This window comes from Tamandua tetradactyla, chromosome 19 (genome assembly GCF_023851605.1).
Source record: "Tamandua tetradactyla isolate mTamTet1 chromosome 19, mTamTet1.pri, whole genome shotgun sequence".
NCBI classification, from domain to species: Eukaryota; Metazoa; Chordata; class Mammalia; order Pilosa; family Myrmecophagidae; genus Tamandua; species Tamandua tetradactyla.
Genome location: NC_135345.1, coordinates 9,967,104 through 9,993,221, shown reverse-complemented (window position 1 = coordinate 9,993,221; position 26,118 = coordinate 9,967,104). Strand labels below are relative to the sequence as shown.

The following is a 26,118-nucleotide window of genomic DNA, read 5'->3' as shown; positions in this document are numbered from 1 at the left end:
CAAGGTTGGAAGCTGAGGACTCCCTGCCAACAGTGCTCCGATAGCTCAGGCTGCTATCCTTTCATTCTAAAAGGGGTTCTGTGTGGTATATCACAACATTCACCACAATTAGACACTTAGATGACATTAAAATTTACTAATCAATCAACTGGTTGACAATTTACATGAGTTTTTTGCAAATTCAGACTCAACTTAATTAAAAAGTGTACACCTCCTTCCCAAGTAAATAATGACTACCATGATTCCTAAGCCTTTGTGATTTTGAAGATTCCATGTCCAGTGACAGGGATAATTCAACAATTTGAATCATTATGTTTCAAAAATTCGGAGCTCTTTTTCTTCTCTTATGCAATATCCTTGCTATTCAAGGAGTGGTCAATGAAGTAGCAACTAGTGCATCACCTGGGATTTTGTAGAATTTCAGATTCCCAGGCCCCACCCCAGACCTATTGAACAGAGTTTGCATTTTAACTGAATCCCTAGATTATTCTTATTCTTAGTAAAACTCTGTTGAATATGACCTTGGGCAATTAATCTCTCTAATCCTCATTTTCTTCATCTGTAAAAGAAAGCAATTTAACTACAGGCACCCTTAGATCCCTTCAAATTCTAAAATACCTTGACAAAGTCAAGCAGAGTGTGATCTTGAAAAGTAACACTGTGCTGCTCATAGAAAATATATTGAAACTTTTAGCCTTCCTTAATGCATGAAGGTTCTGCTTCCTGCAAACTTGACTTCCATCCGTAATTGGTGATTAAAGTCATGGTTGAAAGGAGACTTCTGATAGCCTAAATGTAAAAGGTATCCTTGTTAATATGTCACCTCTGCAGCTTAAGGCTCAAATACCTTAGAGGTATCTCAGAGTAAAGAGCAAATGTGCTAGACCAACACTTATTGGAGTTTGAGAAGTGATTTGGGTGAGTCCTGTAAGGACTATTATCAATTTTACCATTTAGTGCCTTGACTCTTAACAGAGAACTGATGGCTCCAAGTCAGCAGATATAATTTATGGCAATGCCTCATTTAGATCCAGCCATCAGCAAGATAGTGATGGGGGCAAAGATCTGAGATGAATGAATGACTGAAGCTTTAAGGTTGAGCACCAAATTATCACACATTCTCTCTCTATGGATCATTTAAATCCCAGGCCCCCTTCTAAATTGAACTTCACAAATGTTTAAAAATCCCAAAGTACTTGAATGATGATCTGTGACTAGTATAAAAATGCAAGTCAAAGCTTATCCTTAAAAGGTTAAATGCTATACATTCCTAATGTTGTATAGCTGGAATAAGAACCCGCATAATATGACCCCAGAAAGCATCTTTTTAATCCCTATTTTATCCTGCCTTACATTTCTTAATAATCTGATCTTTAAGACCTGCTGTATATATAATACATCAATCTCTTTAATAAGTATGCATGATAGAAATTATAATCCCTGTTTACTAGATGAGGAATGGTCCATTCCCTTCCCACATTCACTCAAGTGGGGCAGAAGGACCCTGCACCTATCTCTGACTCAAAAGTTCTGCCTCTGGAATGGATTGATAAAAGAGACAGACATAGATAGATAGATAGATGGCTTAATATATTGATTGATAGATACAATGATATCTATGTGATGATATCAAATGTAATGAAATGCTAAAATTGGTGGATCTTGGTATCTGGGGCCTGGGTAGGGGTATATTGGTGTTCTCTGGATGGGGTCTGTATTATTTTTGTAACTGTCTTGTAAGTTTGAAAGTATTGCAAAATAAAAAGTTAAAAAAATCAATTAGGAGAAATAGGTACACATTCATTGCTGGTGGGAATGTAGAATGGTACAGCCACTATGAGACACAGTTTAGCAGTTCCTCAGGAAGCTAAGTATAGAATTGTCATATGAGCAATCAATCCAACTACTAGAAAGCAGAGACATAAAGAGACATTTGAACACCAATATTCATAGCGGCATTATTCACAATTGCAAAAAAATGCAATTGCAAATGTACATCAACTGATAAATGGACAAATAAAATATGGCATACACATATTGTGGTATACTAGTTTGCTAGCTGCCAGGATGCAACACACCTGAGATGGATTGGCTTTCAATAAAAGGGGATTTATTTAATTAATGCATAGTTCTTCAGAGGAAAGGCAGCTAACTTTTGACTGAGGTTCTTTCTTACATGGGAAGGCACAGGATGATCTCTGCTGGCCTTCTCTCCAGGCTTCTGGGTTCCAACAACTTTCCCTGGGGTGATTCCTTTCTGCATCTCCAAAGGCCTGGGCTGAGCTGTGAGTGCTGAGATGAGGTAAGCTGAGCTGCTTGGGCTGTGCTACGTTGACCTTTCTCATTTAAGCACCAGCCAATTAAATCAAACATCATTCATTGCAGCAGGCACGTCTCCTAGCCGACTGCAGATGTAATCAGTGACAGATGAGCATCACATGCCATTGACTCATGTCCATAGCAATAGAACTAGGCACCTTCACCTGGCCAAGTTGACACCTGAACCTAACTACCACAGGTGGAATATTATTCAGCTGTAAGAAGAAATGAAGTCCTGATGCATCAACAACATGGATGAACCCTGAGAACATTATGTTGAATGAAATAAGTCAAACACAAAAGGACACATTTGTGTAATCTTACTAATATGAACTAATTATAATGAGCGAGTTCATGTTGTTAATATCTAAAGTATAGGTTAACAGGAAATGAAATGAAGGTGGAGAATGAGGAGTGGATGCATAATTTGTGCAGAATTTACAATAAGGTTGATTGTAAATGTTTGGAAATAGATAAAGGTGATGGTAGCACATTATCATGAGTACTATTAACAGTGCTGAATTGTGTGTGTGATTGTTTCAATTGTGAACTATCACGAGAAGGGAAGCTAGAGGAAAGCTCATGGAACTGTATAACATAGTGAACCCTGTTGTGAATGATGAATGTGGTTAATAGTAAAAATACAAGAATGTTCTTTCATGAACTAGAACAAATGTACATCACTATTATAAGATGTAAATTATAGGGTAGTACATGAAGAAAAAATACACCTAATGTAAGCTATAGACTATATTTAACAGTTATATTTTAATATTCTTTCATCAATTGTAACAAAGTTACCACACAAATGCCAAGTGTCAATAATGGCAGGGGGAGAGGGCATAGAGATACAGGGTTTTAAAATGTTTGCAATGTTCTAAAATTGTGGTAATGAATGCACAACTCTGTGAATATATTGGCATCCACTGATTGTATACTTTGGATGGATTGCACGGCATGTGAATTAAACTGTTTTAATAATAATAATAGAAATAATAGTAACAAAAGCTATACTTCTGTGCTTTCCATAGTCTCTCAGCACCAGATGAGCTGAGTCTTTTCATTTGTACAAACTGGCAAATAAAGAGATGCATGTTTTATAATCTTCATTGGGCCTTCTCTTTCCAGTTGATTTGGCAAGGCTCCACTTCATTTATGATAAAAATGAAATTATATTTTAATAACATAAGAAGTAGACTCTCTACTTGCAAAGGAAATAAAACTATGTGGAACAATGTCAAGGAAATAAAACTATGTGGAACAATGTCATTTGATTAAATATTTACCATAAGATTAATGCCATAAATAGACTCCATACTCATTCAATCTATAGAAATATCCTAGTTGGTTCTTGTCGTATTTTCGTAGCTGCTAAAACAAATACCATACAATGGGATGGCTTAACCAAACAAGAATTTATAGACTCAAGGTTCTGAAACTAAAAGAAACCCAAAGTCAAGGCATCAGCAAGGTGATGCCTTCTTCCTGAAGATTGATGTGGTGTGGCTAGCTGCCGGTGATTCTTCAGTCAGGCATTTCCATTCTATGACAATGCAGATGATGGCAACTTCTTTCTCTTCTGGGTTCCATTGACTTCAAGCTTCTTGCTCTTCCTGGGGCATCCTCTCTAGGTCTGCCCCTCATTCTGCTTATAGAGGACTCCAGTTATGTAGATTGAAGCCCAAACCCAATTAAGTTAGGCCACACCGTACCTCCAATAACATCTTCAAGATATCCTATTCACAATGGAATCACACTCCACAAGAATAGATTAAGAACATGTTTTTCTGGGGTACAGTTATGTCCATTTTATGGATGAGGAACCTTAGGTCGAATACGGTGTGGTGATACAACAAACACTCTGGTTACATGCTTTTAACTCCTCCAGCCTTTAAAATTTCACCTGTACACTGCCCCACTTCCAGCTGCCAGCACGTGAGCTCTTTGCCTGAAGGTTTGGTTTTCTTCCACAGACAAGTCTGCTCTGACTGCATATGGGGTTGGCCAGTGCTGAGAAGTTGTCACCAACATCACTACCACCTCATCCAGCAGGCATCGTCAACCAACGTCTGATGAGAGCTGATGGCTTTATGTTCCAACTCCCTTGTCCATTGGGCATGATCATTCTGAGACATATTTTACACTCTCAGAAACCGTCTGTGCAACGAACTGTTGCCCACAATGGCAACTTGCCTGATAATATCCTCTTTATTAGCTTTCTTTCCTTTCTGGATATTGGATAGGCAATTAGCAGACTCTACCAAATCTATGTATACAATAAAACAGTCAAATTAGACGAAACAACAAACTAACAGACTATAGCAAAAGAAAAACTCATAACAATGATAATTCTAATACTGCCTCTGTTTGCAGAATACTTTAACTTTTCAAAGTACATTTTGTGAATTCAATTCCCATGTTTAATATACTTAATGAAATAGTGGAGTATAAAGATATTGATGTTTCACTAAACAGAAATAACCCAAGAAAAGCTGAAAGCATGATAAATAGGAATAGCAGAGGAAACAGCATTTTTGCTTGAGCCTTAAATTGCTTCTTTTATCTGAAATTCTTGTTTCCAGTGCTTTTGCTCAAACTTATAATTGCTTATGTCTTCTTGGACAAGTACATGTGGGGCTCACTTAAAGAAGGCATTAAATATACTACAGAGCATGGAAAGAGAGGACCAGAATTCAAATCTTTCTCATTCACTCATCATTAGAAATAAGCAAGCTAATTATTCTGTGAGCCTCAATTACCTCACTTGTCAAATCTGGGAAAGCGTGCCTGCCTGGCAGTTATCAAAGGGAATGAAGAAAATTTCTGTCTCAATATATATTAATTTTAATGCTTATTTATTCTTCCCCTTAGGAAGCTGTATTATTTAGGGTTCTCTAGAGAAATAGAATCAACAGGGAACACTTGCAAATATAAAATTTATAAAAGTGTCTCATATGACCGCAGGAAAGCAGAGTCCAAAATCCACAGGGCAGGCTGTGAAGTCGACGACTCCGATGGAGGGTCTGGATGAACTCCACAGGAGAGGCTAGCCGGCCAAAGCAGGAATGGAACCTGTCTCCTCTGAGTCCTCCTTAAAAGGCTTCCCGTGATTAGATTTAGCATCACTAATAGTAGAAGACACTCCCCTTTGGCCGATTACAAATGGAATCAGCTGTGGATGCAGCTGACATGCTCATGACCTAATCCTATGAAATGTTCTCATTGTGACAGGCCAGCACTTGCCCAATCAGATAAACAGGTACCACAACTTGGCCAAGTTGACACATGTCCCTAACCATGACAGAAGCTAATGCTATTGCTTAAATACACCAAGAAGAATATCAGGGTAAAATATTTCCAGAGCAGTAACTGGTGAATTTGGCATGGCATGGAAGAAAAATGGTAGTTATTTTCACCCAAAGACAAAGTTGACTGGCCTTTGGTGCTGGGTGAAAGTGTTTGATGCAACACAAAACTTCATACAGCAATAGGAAATGGGGACACCACAAGGTGTTAAAGAGAAACCTACCCTTATCCAAGCAGGCTCCTTCTGCAGGGAGCTACTGGATTGAGGGGAGGGAGGAGGGAGGAGAATAGAAAAACCTTTGAGGCAAGAGCTTCCAATTTCTATTTTCCCTTGGAATGGTATGTTCCAAGTGTGAGCAAGTTTATGTTACCTAAAATAGTCTGTTTCCCCTGAAAGGAGTTTAGGGAAACGTGGTTGCCACAGAGACTTGCAGCTTCTGAGTTAATCCCCCAGGCTGTGGAACTGGCCTGTGGAGCAGGCCCTGTGTATGCCCTCAGCTCCATGCTGTGAGTCCAAAGCGCTTTCTCTGAACCACTGCGGTCTTGCCATCCCTGAGCACAAACTTGCAGGTCATGGATGAAAATTAACTTAGCCCAGTGCCCTGCTGAGCTCGGTTGAGCTACTCAGAATTGCCAGGAGGGAACAGAAATGACTGTTGACATGTATCTCAGAATAGTTGTCCTCAGGTCTAGGCAGGCAATTGAATCTGGTAACAGTTTACCAAATGTGGACAGCATGCCAAGCCTGAAGTTCAGCTGCAAAAACTGTGAATGACAAGGAACAGTTCTGTTCCTCAAGGAGTCCACAGTCAAATGGGGGAAGGTCATATGTGCAGAAGCAAAGAGGAGTACCCAATAGTCTGTGAATCTTTGGAAGGTTATCTGAAGAGATGTTTCACGATTTTATATTTTATTATGCTATATTTCATTTCATTTTAATGTCGTGACATTTGTACATATGTAACATAAAATTTGCTATATGTCAAATAGAGTCAAGAGGCTACTCTGGAGGTCAGTCTTACACAAGCTTCAGTTAGACATTGCCACCTATTATAACTTGCAAAACCCCAACCAAAAACATTCCTGCCAATCCTGAAGAACTCCTAAGGCAGTATATAAGATTCTACAAAAGTTCCATGCACTAGGGTAAATTTCCAGAAACCTACAACCTTCAGATGGGTCCCTGGACCAGATAAGTCTTGAAAAACAGAAGGGCCAGCCCTTCCAGCATCCATTAGTTCCATCCCTCTACCCCATATTATTGACAACCCCTTCCAACATGAAAAAGTTAGAATTGGCATAGCCCAAAAAAACCCTAAAGAGTGGAAGCAAGATCAAAGGTGATGGTGGAGTTATTCAGAGAAGGTAGGATTTAACAAATGAATATGAGTGCTGAATCATTATACTGATATTTTTTTAACCTCCAGTACCTTAGAGCAGCTAGAAACAAAAACCTAAAATTGTGGAATTGTAACCCATAGCAAACTCTGACACCTGTTCTACAATTAATTGTTGCAATGTACTTTGAAATGTATTGCTTTTATGTAATATATGTTATTCAGAAAGAAGGAGGAATATAACAGAGAAGATAGAATTTAATAAATGAGTATAACTGCTGAGGGATCATATTGATACACCTTTTGGTCTCCAGTGTCCTGGAGCAGCTAGAAGAAAAAACGAAAAATCATGGAACTGTAACCCATACCAAACCTTAAAATCTGTCCTATAACTACTTGTTAAAATATACTTGGAAATTTATTGCTTTTCTGTATATATGTTATATTTCACAATAAAAAAAGTTTTAAAATGCTATTTGAACCATTTTTAAGCATATGATTAACTGTGTCAATTACACTTACAATGTCATGCAACCATCAACCCCACCCATTACCAAAGCTTTTTCATCTTCCCAGATAGAAATTCTGTACTCATTAGGCAATAACTCCCCTTTCTCTCCCCACCTCCCCACCCCCTACCTTGGTAACCTCTAATCTACATTCTTTCTCAATGAATTTGCCTATTCTAGATATTTAATATAAGTGAAAACATACAATCTTTGTCCTTTTATATCTGGTTTATTTCACTTAGCACAATGTCTTCAAAGAAGCACACCTTGTTGTAGCATGTATTAGACGTTCATTCTTTTTTATGGCTGAATAATTGTCCATTGTACAGATATACCACATTTTGTTTATCCATCCACGAATTAATGGACACTTGGGTTATTTCCATCTTTAGGCTACTGCAAATAATGCTGCTATAAACATTGGTGTACAGATATCTGACCAAGTCCCTGCTTCAATCATCTTGGGTACATACCTAAAAGAAATGGGAGTTCCGGGTCATATAGCATTTCTATGTTTAATTTTTTTGAGTATCTGCCAAACTATTTTCCACAGAGGCTGTACCATTTTGCATTCTCACCATGAAGGGGTATTTTTTGAGTGGAGTGAGAAACAGGAGAATGAAATATTAGACCAGGGAGTGAGTGTGGTGGTTTTAGGTACCCAAAAGAACATGTTCTTAAACTACTTCCGTGGGTGAGAACCCATTATAAATAGACTCTTTTGATCAGGCTATGTAGCTCAGGTGAATCAGACCTCTTAGTACTGGAGATCTTATGAAGAAAGCCACAGAAAGCAGGCCATGGGAAGGAACCCAGAGTCAGCAGAACACAAAGGAAAAATGAGACGCCACCACCATGTGCATTACCATATGGCAGAAAAGACAAGCATCATCAGCAACCAGCTCCAGAATGCAGCACTCTTTGGAGAGAAGTCTGATGCCTTGATTTTGGACTTTTAGCTTTAAAACCACGACCCAATACATTTCCATTGTTTTAGCCAACCCATTGTGTGGTGTTTGTTTTAGCAGCTGAGGAACTAACACAGTGAGAATGCACAAAGGCATAGAGAAATGATATAGCAGTGATATAATTGCTGTCTGGAAGCAACATGACTGGAAACCCATTTTTGGAAAGACATCCTGGGCCCAACATGAATGTGGCTAAAGAGTATAACCTTTATTCCACAGATAAGAAGATAATGTGGGATATTGACCAAGAATAGGATATATTAAAATAAATATGTATTTTTTAAAATTGTATTTTAAAAGGAGATGCAAGGGCAGTTCAGTGGTAGAATTCTTGTCTTCCATGTGGGAGACCCAGGTTCGATTGCTGGCCCATGCACTTCCCAAAAACAAACAAACAAATGCAATAAATGGTGCTGCAATAATGGGGTACTCACATGGAAAAACAATGAAATGCGACCCCCACCATACAGCATACAAGAAAAAATAAATAAATAACAGGTCAGCAGTAAAGTAACTGGAATGAAGCTACATTGGAATGAGGAAGACAAGCTAAGAAAGTGATGAATCCACTGGAAAGGCCCAGAAGGTCCACTCCTGAGCAGCATTGATGGGAACCAAGGAGAGGCTTATAATGTGCATACACAAGCAATATTCTTGACAATCCTAGTCTCATTTTACAAATGGGAGAACTGAGACCCCCAACAGGAGATATGGTATGCTCTGGGGCAGGCTCCAGACTTCTGGGATGCATTTCCAATTTGTCAATCCAAAGCAGCCTGGGGACATTAGGTTTGCACATGAGGCAGGGCTTAATGGCAGAAATCATAAATTTTCCCTGGAATTCCTGACAGTTTGAGGAATATCTTCAGTGCTTTTACTGAGAAGCTTTTGGCACACATGGAAAGACATTTCAGGCATATGGCAGGACCATAGCTTAAATGTATCTTCATTTCTGAGGGCCTCTGTGGTAGTTAGCTTCAGTTGTCAACTTGGGCAAGTGAAGGCACCTAGTTTTATTGCTGTGGACATGAGCCAATGGCACATGAACCTCATCTGTTGCTAATTACATCTCCAGTTGGCTAAGAGGCATGCCTGCTGCAATGAATGACATTTGACTTAATTGGCTGGTGCTTAAATGAGAGAGCTCAATGTAGCACAGCCCAAGCAGCTCAGCATACCTCATCTCAGCACTCACAACTCAGCCCAGGCCTTTGGAGATACAGAAACAATCACCCTGAGGGAAGTTGTTGGAACCCAGAGGCCTGGAGAGAAGATCAGCAAAGGTTACCCGGAGCCTTCCTATGTAAAAAAGAACCTCAGATGAAAGTTAGCTGCCTTTCCTCTGAAGAACTAACAAAATAAGTCCCCTTTTATTTAAAGCCAATCCATTTCTGGTGTGTTGCATTCCAGCAGCTAGCAAACTAGAACAGCCTTGAAGTTGGATTTTGAAATAAAATCTCTAAAATTTGAAAATCTTTGCTCATTCCCCTGCCTAATGATCTTTACTCATCACTGCAGGAGTGACTTCCTGTTTCAACAACTATAATCTAAAGCAGATGTGTTTGGAAAGTATTAGTGATATTTGCTGGAAAATATAACCATTTCCCCACATTTGTATTCATTTCTATGAGCTATTGGCTTCTTTCTGGATATTAATTTAAATCCTCTCCTGATTTTAATTAGAGGTAGGATTTAAAAGCATTGAATCTTTTTACTTTTTCTTTTTCATTTTTTTTTTCTTCTGGGAAAAAATGTTAACTTCAGCAATCCAGGATTTAAAGTATCTATGTTTATTCTGGGACTTAACAACAATGAGTGGGGATTAATATTTGGATAGGGAATATAGGAGTGCATTCACCATGCCTTTTGAAATTAATTAAAAATGTTTAAGATTTTTTAATGGGTTATTTAGTTAAATCACCCTGAAGAAATGAACTTCTACGAGCCAAGATTTAATATAAGTCCTCAGTGTTTGAGTGCTTTAGAGTGTCTACTTGTTCTCATCTCAATATTTATTAACCCATTTCCCCCAAGTAAATCTTGTTTATAAAATCAACATCCTTCCATTCCTTCTCTTCACTTTGCACTGCTCAATTTCTTTGATTATCCTTCACACATCCCAATTGTTCATACCATGCATTTTTGCACCTCCTACTTACTCCATTTGAAACCCCCTTTCCATACTTTTATACATCTGGCAAATTCCTACACAGTATTCAAAACCCTTCTAATGCACCATTTTTGGCAAAATCTTCAATGAATCTCCTAGACAGAATTTATACATCATTTCTCTCCCTCAAACAACTGAACAACTACATTTGTATTTATAATATTACCTTGAATTTGTGTTTAAATGTCTGCCTCACCTTTCAGATGGCAATCCTTTCAAGGTTTTGTATGCCTTAGTATGCCCACAAAGTCTCCATAGTCCTTTAAAAATTCTACAGTTTCAGAAACCTGAGCTCAGTTCCCTATCCTGTGTCTTTCCAGGGGAAGTGATGTACAGTACATTAAAAGTTAACTTTCTTTTACCTGCCAAGTAGATTATACTTTCAATTTGTCAACAGTATGGAGTCAGCTCAATCATAAGTTGAAGATTTACTTAGTGTGCTTATTCAATGACAACAGAAAGAAATGGAAGAAAACTCTATGAATTTTACAGCGTGGAATTTACAATTTCATATTTTAAGGAACATCATTGATTTTAAGAATTGAAATGAAATAAAAATGATATGGTCTGGTTAAACTATAAGAGTAATATAGCAGAATTTTTTTCTGCTTTAGGAGTTTTCCTACTTTCTGCTGTGAAGGAACCAAAAGTGAGAACTTTAATAAGCAGTAAAGTCCTACTGCTTGCTTTCTGCTTTGGCTGCTGATTGTAACTGGGAACCAACCTGTGGTGCACAGCAAGGATGAAGTGTATTTTAGAGACACATAAGTCAAAGTAGATTCAGAAATCATAGTCTAAATGGACTTTTTCTTTAAAAGGCTAAGGAATTTAATAAACGTACCTAAACTTGAATTTCAACTGCAAAATTCCCCAGAGAATTCTCCTAAGCATTTTTTGGAAACCTAGGGTTTCATAAAGGATGCTGTCAAAAACAATTTTCTAGTCCAGAGACATACATCTTACTTTCTATCCTCCATATCATTTCCTCTCACTGCATCATGAAGCAAACACACTCAAAGACTTTGAAGCCACACACATGGATTTGCATGGGACCATGGTCACTGGATAGTAGCTTACGTCTCACAGCCTTAGTTTCCTCCTGCAGGGATGATTTTATGGCATAGTTGCCTTCATCCAGCACCTTATACAATACCTCCATGTACCCTCTCCCTCCCTTCCTTGAAAGGTAGTAAAAGTAAATTTGTCATTCTTAGGCTTTCCATTCTAAAGAATATAATGCTCTCATTTTTCTTTAAATCTCTTGCCAATTGAGAAACCAGATAACTAGGTTTATTTAAATTGCTTGGAAGAAAAGACTAAATGGAGTTCGTGAAAATAAAGGGAGAACATTCCAGAGATTTATTTAAAACACTTACATAGACCCAGTACAAATTCAGAGGTCAATAGAGTACTAACGAGGCCACAGTTCATGACTATTTCCCTATGCAAATCAAATATTCATTCAACAAACAATAGTGCTTTGCCTACTAAGCCCTGCAACGTACTGGACTCTGGAGATCCAAAGATTAGTTAAGATCGGGGCTGTCTCTGCAAACCAAGAACCCACAATTGAATGAAGAGACAAAATTTTGTAATGTAGTAGTTTTGCAACATAGTTTTGTAATGATCCATATTTGCAGTTCCGTAAGGAAACAGATGTCTGGGCAGAGCAGGAGGAAGACATAAGTCAGAGTTCTGTGTCTCTCAGCTCTGTCCAGAAATAGTGGACGAGACTTACCAGGGGAATGGCCAGTGGACAGAATGGTCATGGCGAGAAGCCTACAGAGAATAATCAACAGGTTTTAGGCAAGGAAGACATTTTATAGCACCTCTAGATTTGTATTTTGAAAATCTGATATTCAGAAAGCAGACCCTAGTATTTTATATAAGATCCTCAATGTATAACTAGTTGTATTGCAATTTTTTATTATATGATACATCTCATTTACCTAAAAAATTGCAATGAGCCAAATCACAAATGCAGTGAAAAAGCCTCATTCTTCCAAGTTACTTCAGTCCAACTTCAATGAACAAGACCGCTTAAGGAAGAAAACCATAGCTGGAAGTGGGGACTGGCAGTCTCAGACGGCAGCAGGAAATTGAAATCTGAAGGTCACTAATATAAACAAAAAAAACCCCACAGCTTCTAGCTTTGTAGTGGATAAGATTTCAAATATATTCTTTTCTTAGTACTTTTTTGATTAATATTTTCCAAAAACAATTTCTATGTTATGATTTATTATTTTGCATTCACCCATTCACTTTATTCAATGGAAGGAAAATATCGTTTATCAGGTTCCTTCAAAGTGCTGAGAATTGTGCTAGGCATTTTCACATAATTTATTTTATTCTATTTGTACAAAATTCCTACGAGGTAGATGTTACTATCTTCACATTATAGATGAGACCGTGACTCAGCGTTCATGTGTCCTGCCAAGTTTGGCAGAACCGCCGCGCTTGGTTTTCAATCACCTCTCCTTCCAGGACTGTGATGTTTGGTCAAAAAGGTTGTGAATTTTGCCTTCTGGGGTTGTACAGAGGGACAGTCTGACCACACCTGTATCTGACACCAAAGGCCAATGTCAAGTACCACCCAGACCCCTGCTCTCCCAAAGATCATCTTCAAATGACCAATTCTCAATTGTATAGATTTTAGGTCACAGACAGTATTAGAGAAAGGACATTATACACTGGACAGTCCATAAATTCAGTAGTAAACTCATTTGTGGATATGTGTTTTGTTCTCATAAAAATTATGCTATGGCTTAGTTAATAGGATACCATTAGGGGGTGTTCATTCTATAGTCCCAAATAATTTACCTTATCCAGAATCCTAGGCTTTCCAGGATACAGCTAAAAACATAGGAAAGGACAAATAAAGACCACTGAGGCTCCCCAGTACCCTCCATGCTTTGAAATGTGGGCAAATTATCCTCAGGGCTGACCTATGCCTTCTCTTTGCACCTTTGCTTATTTCTTCCTGAGTTAGAGCCTGTTTACTCGTAATTTAGAAGGGGTTAGAGCCAGCTTGACTGTGTATTTACCAGACCACACAAAGCTCAAACAAACACCAAATTAGAAGGTTCCAGAGGCACTAATGCAGGAAGCAGATGTGAAGGCTGAACCCCTAAAGGTCAATGCAGCAATAGACAAGCACTGAAATGACAGAAAGAAACCAAAAAGCCTGGCAGATGGCCATCATTCAAGGGAGGATAGACACCTATCTAGACCTCAAATATTCCCTAAGGAATTATTCTAAAGCAGGGATCCACGGACAAACCAAGTCCACAGCCCAAATCCCTCCAGCAGCCTGTTTTAAATAAAGTTGTATTAGAACGTAACTGGAACTCATTCGTTTGCCTCTTGCCTCTGGCTGCTCTCCTGCTCCAATGGCAGAGTTGAATATTTATGACAGAGACCAAAGCACCCATCAAGCCTACAGTAGTTACTATCTGACCTTTTGTAAAAAAACTTGACAGCTCTTGCTCTTAAATAATCAACATGACAAGGATTTCACCTAGTCATCAGGTTAAACTCAGTTCTATGAGCCATCACTGGGCTCTTCCTCTCTGGGGAGCTCCAGAGTTAGACTTTAATGATCTTCAAAGCTATGATACCAGCATAGTGCCTGGAACAAAGATTCCAAAAAATATGGCCAAGTCTTCAAAAATAGTAATCTTTCCCTTACAGGATGACTTGATTAAGTGATACTAATGAGTCTTGCCACTTGCAATATTCTCTCTCAGATATCTGTATAGTGTGAACTTTCATTTCATTCTGAGCTCTGCTCAGATGTTACAACTTACTATCCTCTCCCTTTGTCCACCCATCCAAAAGAGCCATCCCTCTCCCCTTTGCTTTATTTTTCTTCAGAGCATTTAGCTCTGCCATTGCGTTGTAGATGCATTTATTGTTACCAGAATATAGCATTTATGGGAGCGTGGACTTTGTTAACATTTTCATTGTTATATTCACAGGCCCTATACACATACCCCATTTGCTCAGTAAATACTTGTTGAATGAATAAATGGAGTCAAGCAATAGTGGTAAATGAGATGAGACGAGATGTTATCTTCCTCTTACTAGTGAATTAGTTCAGGAGGTTAATTTAAGAAACAATAAAAGAAAAAAGTGAGGCGTTCATTCCCTCATTAAAACTTGAGCAGTTTCTTCAAGTTGTATGAAGTACCAAGAATTCTAATATCATGGAAGAAGGGATTTCTTTTATTCTATGATGAGACTCTGAGACAAAGTGCAAATGCATGAGAGATCTGGGTTCAAGTGTCGCATATCCTTCCTAATTTTTTACTTTCAGCAAATCATTTCCCTACTTTGACTTTTGTATATAAAATGTGGTTAGGATTACTTACCGCATCGGGTTATCCTGTGTACTAACAAGGATGATATGTGCAAAGTTTCTACGTGAGAGTCTGGTACTCTGTGCATCGCATCATTGGGGTTGCTTCCCCCTGCCCGTACCATACTTGCCTGTTAGAGAAGTGACACCTGCATCCATGGTTTGTTATGAAGCCTCAGTTCCTCACTTTTCATTTTGAAAGCAAATATGAGAACCAAAAGTTGTCTGTCAGAGAGAAACACCCCTTGGGTCACAGACTCCTTTGTCAGCAAGGGGGTGGCCAACTTACCTCCAAGGGAATTGCGGGAAGTCTTTGGAAAAGGGATGCAATTTGTTTACTGTTTTTGACAATCCTCTTGGTTGGCATAGTTTCATTTTAAGCGGTCCTGGTGCCAGCTGCCTCATTAGAAGAAAGCCTGCTTTATGCCCTCAGGGGCCAGAGGCCTGGCATAGGAAAAGAGCTTGTAGCCACCCCCGGGATGTGACCAGGGCTTGGCGGCCAAAGCAGACAGGACTCCAGACCTGGTGTGGGTACACCCGCCCCTTTCTCAACCATCTGCCAAATAGCCGCAGTCACTCTAGATGTTTTTTGGGGGGGAAATATATATCTTTCAGCAAAAAAAAAGAAATTTTATGCTGTATTCAAAATAACTTCGAAGTTATATATATATATATATAAAAGTCATAGTTAAAAAGTGTTGCATGTAAAGGGTGCCCTGGGAAAAAGAATGGGGGGGTGAAGGAATGTTCTCATGCAGACACTACCTCACTGTGGTAAGAAAAACAGGATAAAATGAAATAAAATGAAAGACTTGATTTTCCCTTTCGAGAAAGAGTGGCCAGCTCAACAAACAAAGAGCCCTTCTGAAATTGCAAGGACTTCTAATTACCACAAATAAGCTTGGCCTCAGATTAACTCCATCCCTGAGATTTACAACCCCCAGCTGCTTGGAGAATTTTACCTTTTCTGTTGTGTCCTTCCGGCAAATGTCATCCATTCTTATTTGTCCTGAATTTTGCGGAAATGGGAGATTTCTAGTCTATTAATTAATTCAGGCAGTAATGACACACAAATAGAACCAGATTTGATTTTGTTTCAAATCCTGGTTCCATTACTTCATAGCTGTGTGACCTTGAACAAGACCTTAGCCTCTCTGAGCTCAATTTCCTCAACTGTAAAATATGAAAAACGGTATTCAACTTTAAAGGCTGGCGAGAAGAATGGGGACACGTTTTCAACATACCAGAATAATTTCATCTTTTTTGACACTGCCTTTGAAAAAGATAAAGGAAGTGGCACAGGACCAAAATATTTCAGGCAAGACTGATGGAATTGAGATGATTCATGTTGAGAAGAGAAGACTTATGGCGACAAGAAAATCATCTTCAAATTAGGTATGAAAGTGATTGCTGATATGGAGGGATTAGAGGAAAATGAAAATGAGGATTAGCAAGTATAGGAAGTCATATTTTAGATCCGAATTGGGGCAATATGGAATACCTATTAAAAGTGGTCTGTGGAGCCAGATCATGATCTGTTGGAATCGGGAGAGTTTCTTTTCTTCTTAGGTCTCAGTTTTATTTCTAAAAGTTGGTGTCAATGATAATCTTTAGAATAAATTTATAATGAAGCGTTGATAAATGCTTAGTGACATAAAGCATTGCAATGCCTGACTCATAACAAGCTTAATAACATGTACTAAAACAAAATGTAATGTAGACATATAAAAATAATCACAACTATTATTGTTATCTAACAGGCAAAGAAAGTCAGCCAGAGAAGGAATAGTAATAATTTCTGATTATTGATTGAGGCTCACATAGATTAAGCACTTTTCCGGGAAGAGATCCAAGCAAACCAAAGACCATTTACCTAGAAAACTTTTAAGACTCTTAAGATTTTAAGATTCAGTGAAAATGTTAGGAATCTAGGATTCCAGTGTCGCCATCGTTCAAACACATGCACACACACATTAAATTTGTTGTTGAAATTTTAAAATAAGAGTTTTATTGAGATATAATACATATACCATTAAATTCCCCCTGTTAAATTGTACAATTCGGTTCAGTTCTAGTATATGCACAGTATTGCATAGCCACTACCATTATCTAATTTAGGATATTTTCCTCATTTCCCTAAAAACGCCAAAACCATTAGCAGTCACCTCCATTTTCTTCTCCCCTCAGTTCCTGGCATTCACCCATCTACTTTCTGTCTCTTTGAACTTACCTATACTGAACATCTCATGTAAATGGAATCACAAAATTGTGGTTGTTTGTAACTGTGGTCTTTCATTTTGCATTTTTCAAGGTCCATTCACATTGTAACATAAATCAGTACTTCACACCTTTTTCTTGACAAAGGATATTTTGTCAAATTTTTTAATATATCACATTTTTTTTAATCCATCCATGAGCTGATAGACAATTGGGTTGTTTCCATGTTGGGGATATTCTAAATAAAGCTTCTATGAACATCCATGTATGAGTGTTCATGTGAACATGTTGCCATTACTCTTGAGTATATAACTAGAAGTAGAATTGCTGGGTTATGTGGTAACTCCATTTTTAACATTTTTCTACATCTTTGATAATAGTTATTGCCTATATTTGTTTTTTATTTTAACTATCCTTGTGGGTGTGAAATAGTAACTCATGGAAGTTTTAATTTGCATTTCCCTAATGACTAACGATGGTGAGCATCTTTTCTTGTGCTGATTGACCATTTCTACATCTCTTTTAGAGTAACTTCTATTCATACTTTCTGCCCAATTTTGCATGGACTCTTTATCTCTTTTATTGTTGAGTTGTAAGAGTTCTTTATTTATTCTGGAACTAAGTACCTTATCAAATATGTAATTTTAAATATTTTCTCCCAAATTTTGGGTCACCTGTCATGTTCTCGAGGGTGTCCTTTCAAGAACAGAAGTTTTTAACTTTGATGATGTCTAATTTGTCTATTATTTTCTTTTGTCATTTGTGCTTTTGGTACTGTAGTTACAAAATAATTGCAAAATCCAAGGTCATGAAGATTTACTCCTATGTCTTTCTCTAAGAGTTTTATGTTTTAGATGTTGTGTTTAGGTCTGGGATCCCATTTTTAGTTAATTTTTGTATATTGCATGAGATAAAGATGCAGTTTCATTCCTTTTGCATGTGCATATCTAGTTTTCTTGGTACCATTTGTTGAAAAGATAATTTCTTTACTTATTGAATTTTCTTTACATCTTTGTCAAAACTCAAATGACAATCAATGTAAGGGTCTACTTTTGGATATTGATTCTATTCCACTGATCCATATGTCTGTTCTTATGCCAGTATCATAGTCTTGATTATTGTAGCTTTATAGTAAGTTTTGAAATTGAAATGTACGAGTGTTACTATTTTTTTTTTCAAAATTCTTTTGGCTAACTGGATCCCTAGAATTTCTGTGGATTTTTAAGATCAACTTGTCAATTTCTGAAAAGGAAATGAGCTGGGATTTTGTTAAGAATTGTGTTGAATCTGTAGATCGTTTTTGTGATATTGTTGTTTTAATAACATAAAGCCTCCCTGTACATGGACATAGCATATGTTTCCATTTTTTAAGGATTCTTTAATTTCTTTCAAGAATGTTTTGCAGTTTTCAGTGTACAAGTCTTATGCTTCTTTTGCTAAATGTATTACTAGTATTTTATTCTTTTGCATGATATCATAAATTGAACTGTTTTCTTAATTTCATTTCAGTGTTCATTGCTAGCATGTGAAAATTCAATTGATTTAGTATATTGATCTTTTCTCCTTTTATCTTGTGTAGCTCATGATTTCAATGGCTTTTTGTGGATTCCTTAGAATTCTCTCTATATAAAATCATGCCATCTGCCATTAGATATTGTTTTAATTCTTGCTTTCCAATTCCGATGCCTTTTATTGCTTTCTCTTGCCTTACTACCTTGGTTAGAACCTCTAGTACCCTGTCGAATAGAAATGTTGAGAGCAGAAACGTTATCTGGTCCCTGATCTTAGAAGGACAGCATTCAGTCTTTCACTGTCAGTATGTGGTTAGCTGTGGGCATTTTGTAGATGCAAAAGTTGAAGTTCCCTTCTAATCCTAGTTTGTTACATGTATGATTTGTTTAATCATAAAAAGATATGAATTTTGTCACTATTCACTATATCATTGTGTTCTGCTCTAATCTTTATTAATGTCCTTTCTTCTGCTTGCTTTAGGTTTACATTGCATTTCTCTTCCTAGTTTCGTAAAGTGGAAGGTTAGGCTATTGATTTGAGATCCTTCTTTTAATATAGGTGTTTACAGCTATAGATGTCCCTGTAAGCACTGCTTTAGCTATATCCCATAAATTTGGGTGTGTTGTGTTATCCTTTTATTGATTCAAAGTATTTTCTGATTCCATTTGGTCCATTGATTATTTAGGAGTAGTTTTGCAATTTTAATAATAATATCTTAATCCATTCCCTACTTCAGACAGACCAGACAGATTGACTACCATCAAACACTTATTTGAAACACAGATTTTTATCAGGATCATTACTCAATTGTTAGTGGAAAATGACTGCATAATGTAATATAATGACACTAAAATGAGGTTCCTAAATGCTACTGAATAAAAGAAAACAAAGTAGTATTTTATATTCATTAAGAAGAAAACTGTTACACTAATGGTAATGTTCAATGCTAGGAAGAGTACAGTGAAATAGGCTGTCTCAACCACTTCTGTCAGGACTCAAGTTTACTGCAATGCTTTCAGAAAAGTGTTGCATAACACATATCAAGAGCCATAAAAAATATTCATATCCTTTAACTCAGTAATCCTATTTCTGGGAAGCTATCTTTGAATATAATACAAAATAAGCTAAAATCATGTGTAAGTTTCTGTGGACATTTATATACAACACTAGACATTTACCCCCATGGTAGGCAATGATTTAAGTAAAAGTGTCCTAGCAACAACGCCCTTTGTGAAAATCTGAACTCACATGGATGGAGACTCATCTTATGAAACAAACAAACAAACAAAAAGGAAAGTTGCTTTGGTTGACAACAATTTATGGGCCCACTTCTTGGGGCACTTCTTCAGATGTACAGGACTGTTCAGAATAATGAGAAAAACTCTTACTTAGGACATGGGGACTAGAAAAATCTGGTTATGAATGACAGCTTTCCCACTACTGTATTTATGCTTTTGGCAAATCATATAACCCTAAGTATCTCTACCTCGGAGATCAAACACTGAGGTCAAATATCACAATTCAAATTTTGAAATACTATTTGTTTTTCCTCCTTCCTTCCTTCCTTTCTTCTTTCTTTCCTATAATTGAATTTAAATTATTTGAGTTAGGCATACATCCTCTAGTTTACCACAGTTTCTAGAACTCTCTATTCTTGCAGACTATTTCACTCTCATATAGGACTTATCTGAGCCCTTTAACCTTTTGAGTCTTGGATCCCTGATATAATTATATATTTTTCTTCATAAGCTATTGGGAGAATGGGATGAGATGATGCATATAAAATACTTTAAATCATACGTTATACACCACAGGCACTTCTACTGCATACCACTCAGCAACATTTATTAAGCATCTACTATACTGAAGACACTATTCCAGGTGGAGGTAGTACAGAGTGACTACATTTACATTTTAGTCAGGGGAGACAGAGCCCAAGCAAACCATCAAAAAAGAAATATAAGAAGGCGGGTGGTGATATGTGCTAAGTATACAAAGAAAGCAAAGCAGGAAGATAGGAGATGAAGGGGACATTATTTTTAGATAAGTGACAGGTGACATTTGAAGAGATACCTGAAAATGTGAAGGAATGAGTCACGCTGCTATCTGCAAGACCAGCAAGTGCAGAAGTGTGGTGGGATGTTCCAGAAACAGCTAGGAGGCCCACGCGGCCAGAGGAGTGAGAGACAGGGAAGGAGGTAGGGGATGAATTCAGAGAAGTGGGAGGAGGGGATGCCTGGAGAGGGGCAGATCACACACCTCAGGTTTTGTAGCCATTGTAAGGACTTAGACTTTTGCTCTCAGTGACATGGAAACCATCAGAGGGTTTTGAGCAGAGGAGGGACAGAGTCAGATTTAGACTTTAAGATAGACACTCTTATTATTTTCTTTGCCTAGCCAGAACTCAAAGTCTCTGAGTAAGTCATGTTCAGCTGGTGCAGGCCTTCATTAGCTAAGGTGGAACACCCAGTCTTCTTCAAATCCTCCCTGCCATTGAAGCATTCCCAGGTTTCACCCACATAGGCTTATGCTCAAATCCTGGCAGCTGCCGCTTGGTACCCACCATTTCCTACTCTCTGCTCACTTCTTACTGCAGGTTTTGTGGGCCATAACTCTGCATTAAGGTAGCACACTACTTCTTGAGATGCATCATTGATTGTCCCTACAATACTCCCTGGGCTTATTGCACTCCTCACTGCTGGAGCCTTTATAGTGTCAAAATATGACTGCTGGACTTCGTGCACTGGAGGTCCTTCTACTCTCACGCAATATAGGCATGATGCACCTTTCCCCTACACTGGGGCTCAGGCTTTGTCATGCCCTTGGATCCCAGTGGTCCTCCTGTCTGGGAAACCAGTTGGCAGATATTCTGTCATGTTTACTCTCCATATCTGCCCTCTTAGAGCTCAGGTACACGACCATCACACTGGCGTAAAGAGCTCATCCCATGGCCAGATTTCATGCTGTGGTCACAAACAGCCCTCCCCATCATGATGGAATTTCCCATGCTGGTCCCTCAGGCCTTCTCATCCTCTGGGACTCCGTCCCTCAGGCAAGCCGATCCCCAAGGACACTCCCCCAGGCCCTGCCAGGTGTGTTGGGATCCCAGCAGCAAATAAGATTCATCGACCACACCTGGACAGTGCCAAATAGAAAACTGGAATGGGAATATGGTAAATCCAGAACTCAAGAAATCTACTTTCTATTTATCTCCTAAAAGTGTTGGTTAGAATTACATTTTACATCTGCATTAATCAGAAAATCATCATAATGTTGCCTTTCCCTTTGAAAGACATTGCCAGAGGAGATAGAAATTTGAGTGATGAGTAGGAGTAGACAGGTGAGAGTCACAGCGTGAGCAAGAGCCAGGAGGCAAGAATATGCTTTTCTCAGCATGGCCTGCCAGCTAGCCTACCGTTTTATCGTCTTTACATTCTTGTAATAAAAGAGCATTGAGAATAGAAGCACTTTTCTTCATTAACATTCTCAGGCAAGAAGGGAAAAACCTCAAGTCTTAACGTATTTTCCTCAGGATTTTTTTTTTTTCTTTTAGATCACACTGAAACCTAAAGAAATCAGCAATTTTCATTCAATCTGTGCTTCTTATTTCACACAACTTTGGTATATTCCCCCAAACCACTTCTCCTCCTGTTCCCCAGGGACTTTATTCCATTTTCCAATTTTAGCACCATTCTTGTTTTCAAAATCACTTGACAGTATGCAGAAACAGAAATACAGACTACCTGAATCAACCTGAAAATGTAACTGAAAGTGCATCCCATCCACAAATGACCCCTCAGCACCAGAACCCTTTGCACTGAATTCGCTTTCAGCCTTTCTCACACTGCATTACAGCTATTGGTTCAGACATCTGTCATGAGCCCCTTAAGGAAAAAAAAAAAACATGTTTTTCATTTCTAGATCCCCAGAGCTCCATGTACAATGTGGGACCCACAGTACGTGCAGAAAATGTTCTCAGAATGTATGTGCAAGGGGACTTTCTTGAGAAAATCTCTTTGGCTCTCTTAGCCCCAAAAAAGCTTTACAAACATAACTGCTTCGGAATAAGTTTTCCAAGCATTTCTTTGGGAAATAATTTTATAAAGAATCAGCAGTTATGAAGTACGTGCTTGTGGAAGGCTCTGACACATGTTATGGAGTGTAAGAATAGAACTTTCACTCTAGTGGGGGGCACAATTTATTTAAGAGATAAAAATAAGGGCGAGCAGTGACTGAGCGCTTCCTGTGTGCTAGGCATCATGCTATAATGAATGTAACTCATTTAATCCTTGCAGCAAACTCCTAAGATAGTGTTTTAGTTTCCTAGGGCTGCCATAGCAAAATACCACAGACTGAGTGGCATAAAAAACACGGATATTTATGGTTTCATAGTTCTGGAGTACAAAAATCTGAAATCAAGGCATCAGCAGGGCCATGCTTCCTCTGAAGTCTGTAGGGGAGAATCTGTTTCATGGCTCTCTCATGGCTTCTGGCAGTGGCCTGAAATCTATGGCATCTGTTACCTTGGTCATGACATGATATTCCCCCTTTATCAGCCTCCTCTCCCCTTCTTCCAAAGAGACTACCCAGGTTTGCTTGGGATCCCTGTATACTCCAGTATGACATCATTTGTACTGGCCTAACTCCATCTGTAACAACACTATTTCCAAATGAGGGCATTATGAGGCACTGTGAATTAGGACTTCAACATCTTTTGGGGGAACACAATTCAACCTTTAACAGACAGACACTGGTATTGTCCTCTTTGACAGGTAAGGGAATGACACACAGGAGACCTAAGTAACTTGCCAAAGGTCACTTGACTTAAATGGCTGAGCCAGAATTCAGTCCCAAGCAGTCTGGCTCCAGGACATACCCACTTGCCCTCATACATTTTTCTGTCCATATAAGACCACAGGTGACAATTAACAGGCAAGATGTGTTATTGCTGTAGCAATATAAGAAAACAGGGACCACTGTACATTTGGATGTCACTGAAGAATCCGAGGAGGTGGTAAGTGTGAGTTAGTTACAGAACTCTACAAAAAAATTAAAGACAAAGTAAGGGAACTCCAGGCAAGGGAGAAGAATGGGCAACACCACAGAGTCAGGTGAGACTGCAGCCGTTTCAAACTACTGGTCAATAGTGCCTTGTGCCCTAGTTTGGGAAATAATGATAGAATAAAACAAAGTCCATAGTCTCATGGACTTTGTATAATTAACAAATAAATTTGTCTGGTGGTGATATCTGCTATGAAAAAAATAATAAAGCAGAGTAAGGGGATAGAAAGGGACTAAGAAGATGTTACTCTTTTATACAGATAGGATATAAGCAGCCGTCCTTTGAGAAGGTGATATTTCAGCAGAGATCCAAAGGAAGTAAATGAGTGAGCCACCTAGAACCTGGGCAAGTAGAATTTCCATAAGGTGGGAACTGAAAATTTAAATGTCCAGAGGCAGAGCATTCTTATTGACTGTGAGGAAAGTAAGGAGGCCAACATGGCTGGAGTGGAAGGAGGGAAGAGGAAAGAGGTCAGGTGGGACTCAACAGGGAGCCAGAACCCAGCTCTAAGAGTCTTTTAGGCCATTGAAAAGGCTTTGGATTATTCTCTGCTCAAGTATTTCCCATGGTTCCCCAATAGACTCACAAGAGCAACACAATGGGACTTCCATTGTATAAAGATCACTCTAGCTGAATGTTCATTGAATCAAGGAAAAAACGAGCAGACAATCAAGTACGTGAGAGGAACAGTCTTCTTAGCGTGATTCTTCATGTAGAGATGTAGTGAGAATTGAAAGTAAGTAATTGAAAAGTAGGTTAGGTGTGACCTCAGTAGCCAAGCTTGCAAATTTGTGCTCTCATCCCAGGGTAATCAAAGGTTAGAGGAGGACACTATACCAAATACATGATGCAGTGCTCATGCTTCCTGTTTCAATGTCTTCCTGTACTATGAATAACACAAGCACTGATGATTTTCAGAAAAATGTTTAAGTATATGCAGCTAGGTGTGACACAGGAAAACCAAAGAAACTCCAAGCAAACAAGAGGTATTGCCATCACTGCTCCTGGGGACTTGAGGACTTGAGGAAGGTAAGATGAGTTGCAAACAACTTTATTTTAATGATAGCAAATACCTTTTAGCATATGCTATATGCCAGGAACTCTGCTACAAACCTTCCTTGAATCACTCATTGAAACTGTATAAGAACTCAGTAGATCAGGTGCATCTTGATTGCACCTACGACCAGGATATTTTAGATAACTTAGTCATGGTTATGTAGCTAATAGATGGAGAAACCTGGGGGTGCTTTCATGAATAATCTACAGTTCTTTCTCAATGTCACTTTGCAACAGTCTGGATTTTTTCAGCCAATTTATATGACCTAGAGTCTGTGAACAATTCCTAGCCAATTCTTAGGAATTGTTTGTAGTGAATGAACTAATAATTTCTCTGTAACCCCTATATCAAAAACCTGTGTTAGGGAGTTTGGAGAGAAATAGGAGACAGAGTGGACCAATTAAACCCAGGAAGAGACTTAGAATATTGGGGGTCATGGCATTATCCCTCAGTCCAGTCTTGGTGATATTGGTCCTAAAAGTAATTGGTCATAAAGTTAGATTCAGAGTTTTTAAGATATAACAAAAATTTAAAATATATAATTTCTTTTAAATTACTGTTAAAAATATCCAAATAATTTCTCAGAGGGAAATTTAGTGAGGATTTAGTCCTCCTTCTTTACTTACCAAGGTCTCACAACTTGGGCTATCTTAAGCTGCACTAACCCCAGATACCCCACTACCCTCCTGAGATTTATTTCATTGCTCAAGCCTGAATTCCAGGGTAGCTACTGTAAGAGGAAGGGCCAGGTTTTCCATCTCATCCCTCCACCAAAAACCCATATTTCAATCCTAAAGAAAATGGAACTTTCTTCTAGCCTAAGGTGCTGTGTTGAACTCTGTGAACTAGAGGTCTCTCACATTGAATGTGGCTAGCCCAGATTTCTCCCATAGAAATCAAAACCATAAGACTAATGCATTCTTCATATGAATCATACAGCACATAAATCATGAACAAGTTGTCAGAGAACTTCCTCTTGAAAAATTATGTTTTATCCTTCCATTTGATTTCATTTAACAAAAAAGATATTAGGGCAAGGAACAGCCATTTCTTCTAGTACTGTAACTAGCAATTCCCACCGATGGAACTCTTCTTAGTTGTCCTGTTGGTATAGTGGCCAGACTCCTACCATCCAAACACATAACAGATGTGTTATCAGATATAATTGGGGAAAACATTTTGTTTTTCTTATACTAGCTCAAAAGAAAACTGAATACATTCTAGGCAACTTTGAAAAGTTGAGTGCGCATTACACACTATCAATGACAACAAGAAAATGGCTTGTTACTTTTTGAGGTAGGGAG

The 26,118-nt window shown here is 38.3% G+C and overlaps 1 protein-coding gene across 1 annotated transcript in view; it reads left to right on the top strand.

The window, feature by feature from the left end:
• Nucleotides 1-24,687: 24,687 nt before the first annotated feature.
• The window catches only part of CLNK (cytokine dependent hematopoietic cell linker), a gene marked incomplete at its 5' end in the record, with an annotated part of 238,387 nt that continues 236,956 nt past the window's right edge, over nt 24,688-26,118 (top strand). Inside the window, one exon of the mRNA XM_077136401.1 lies at nt 24,688-24,786. Coding sequence (XP_076992516.1) covers nt 24,688-24,786 — 99 coding nt within the window. The remainder of the gene's footprint in view (nt 24,787-26,118) is intronic.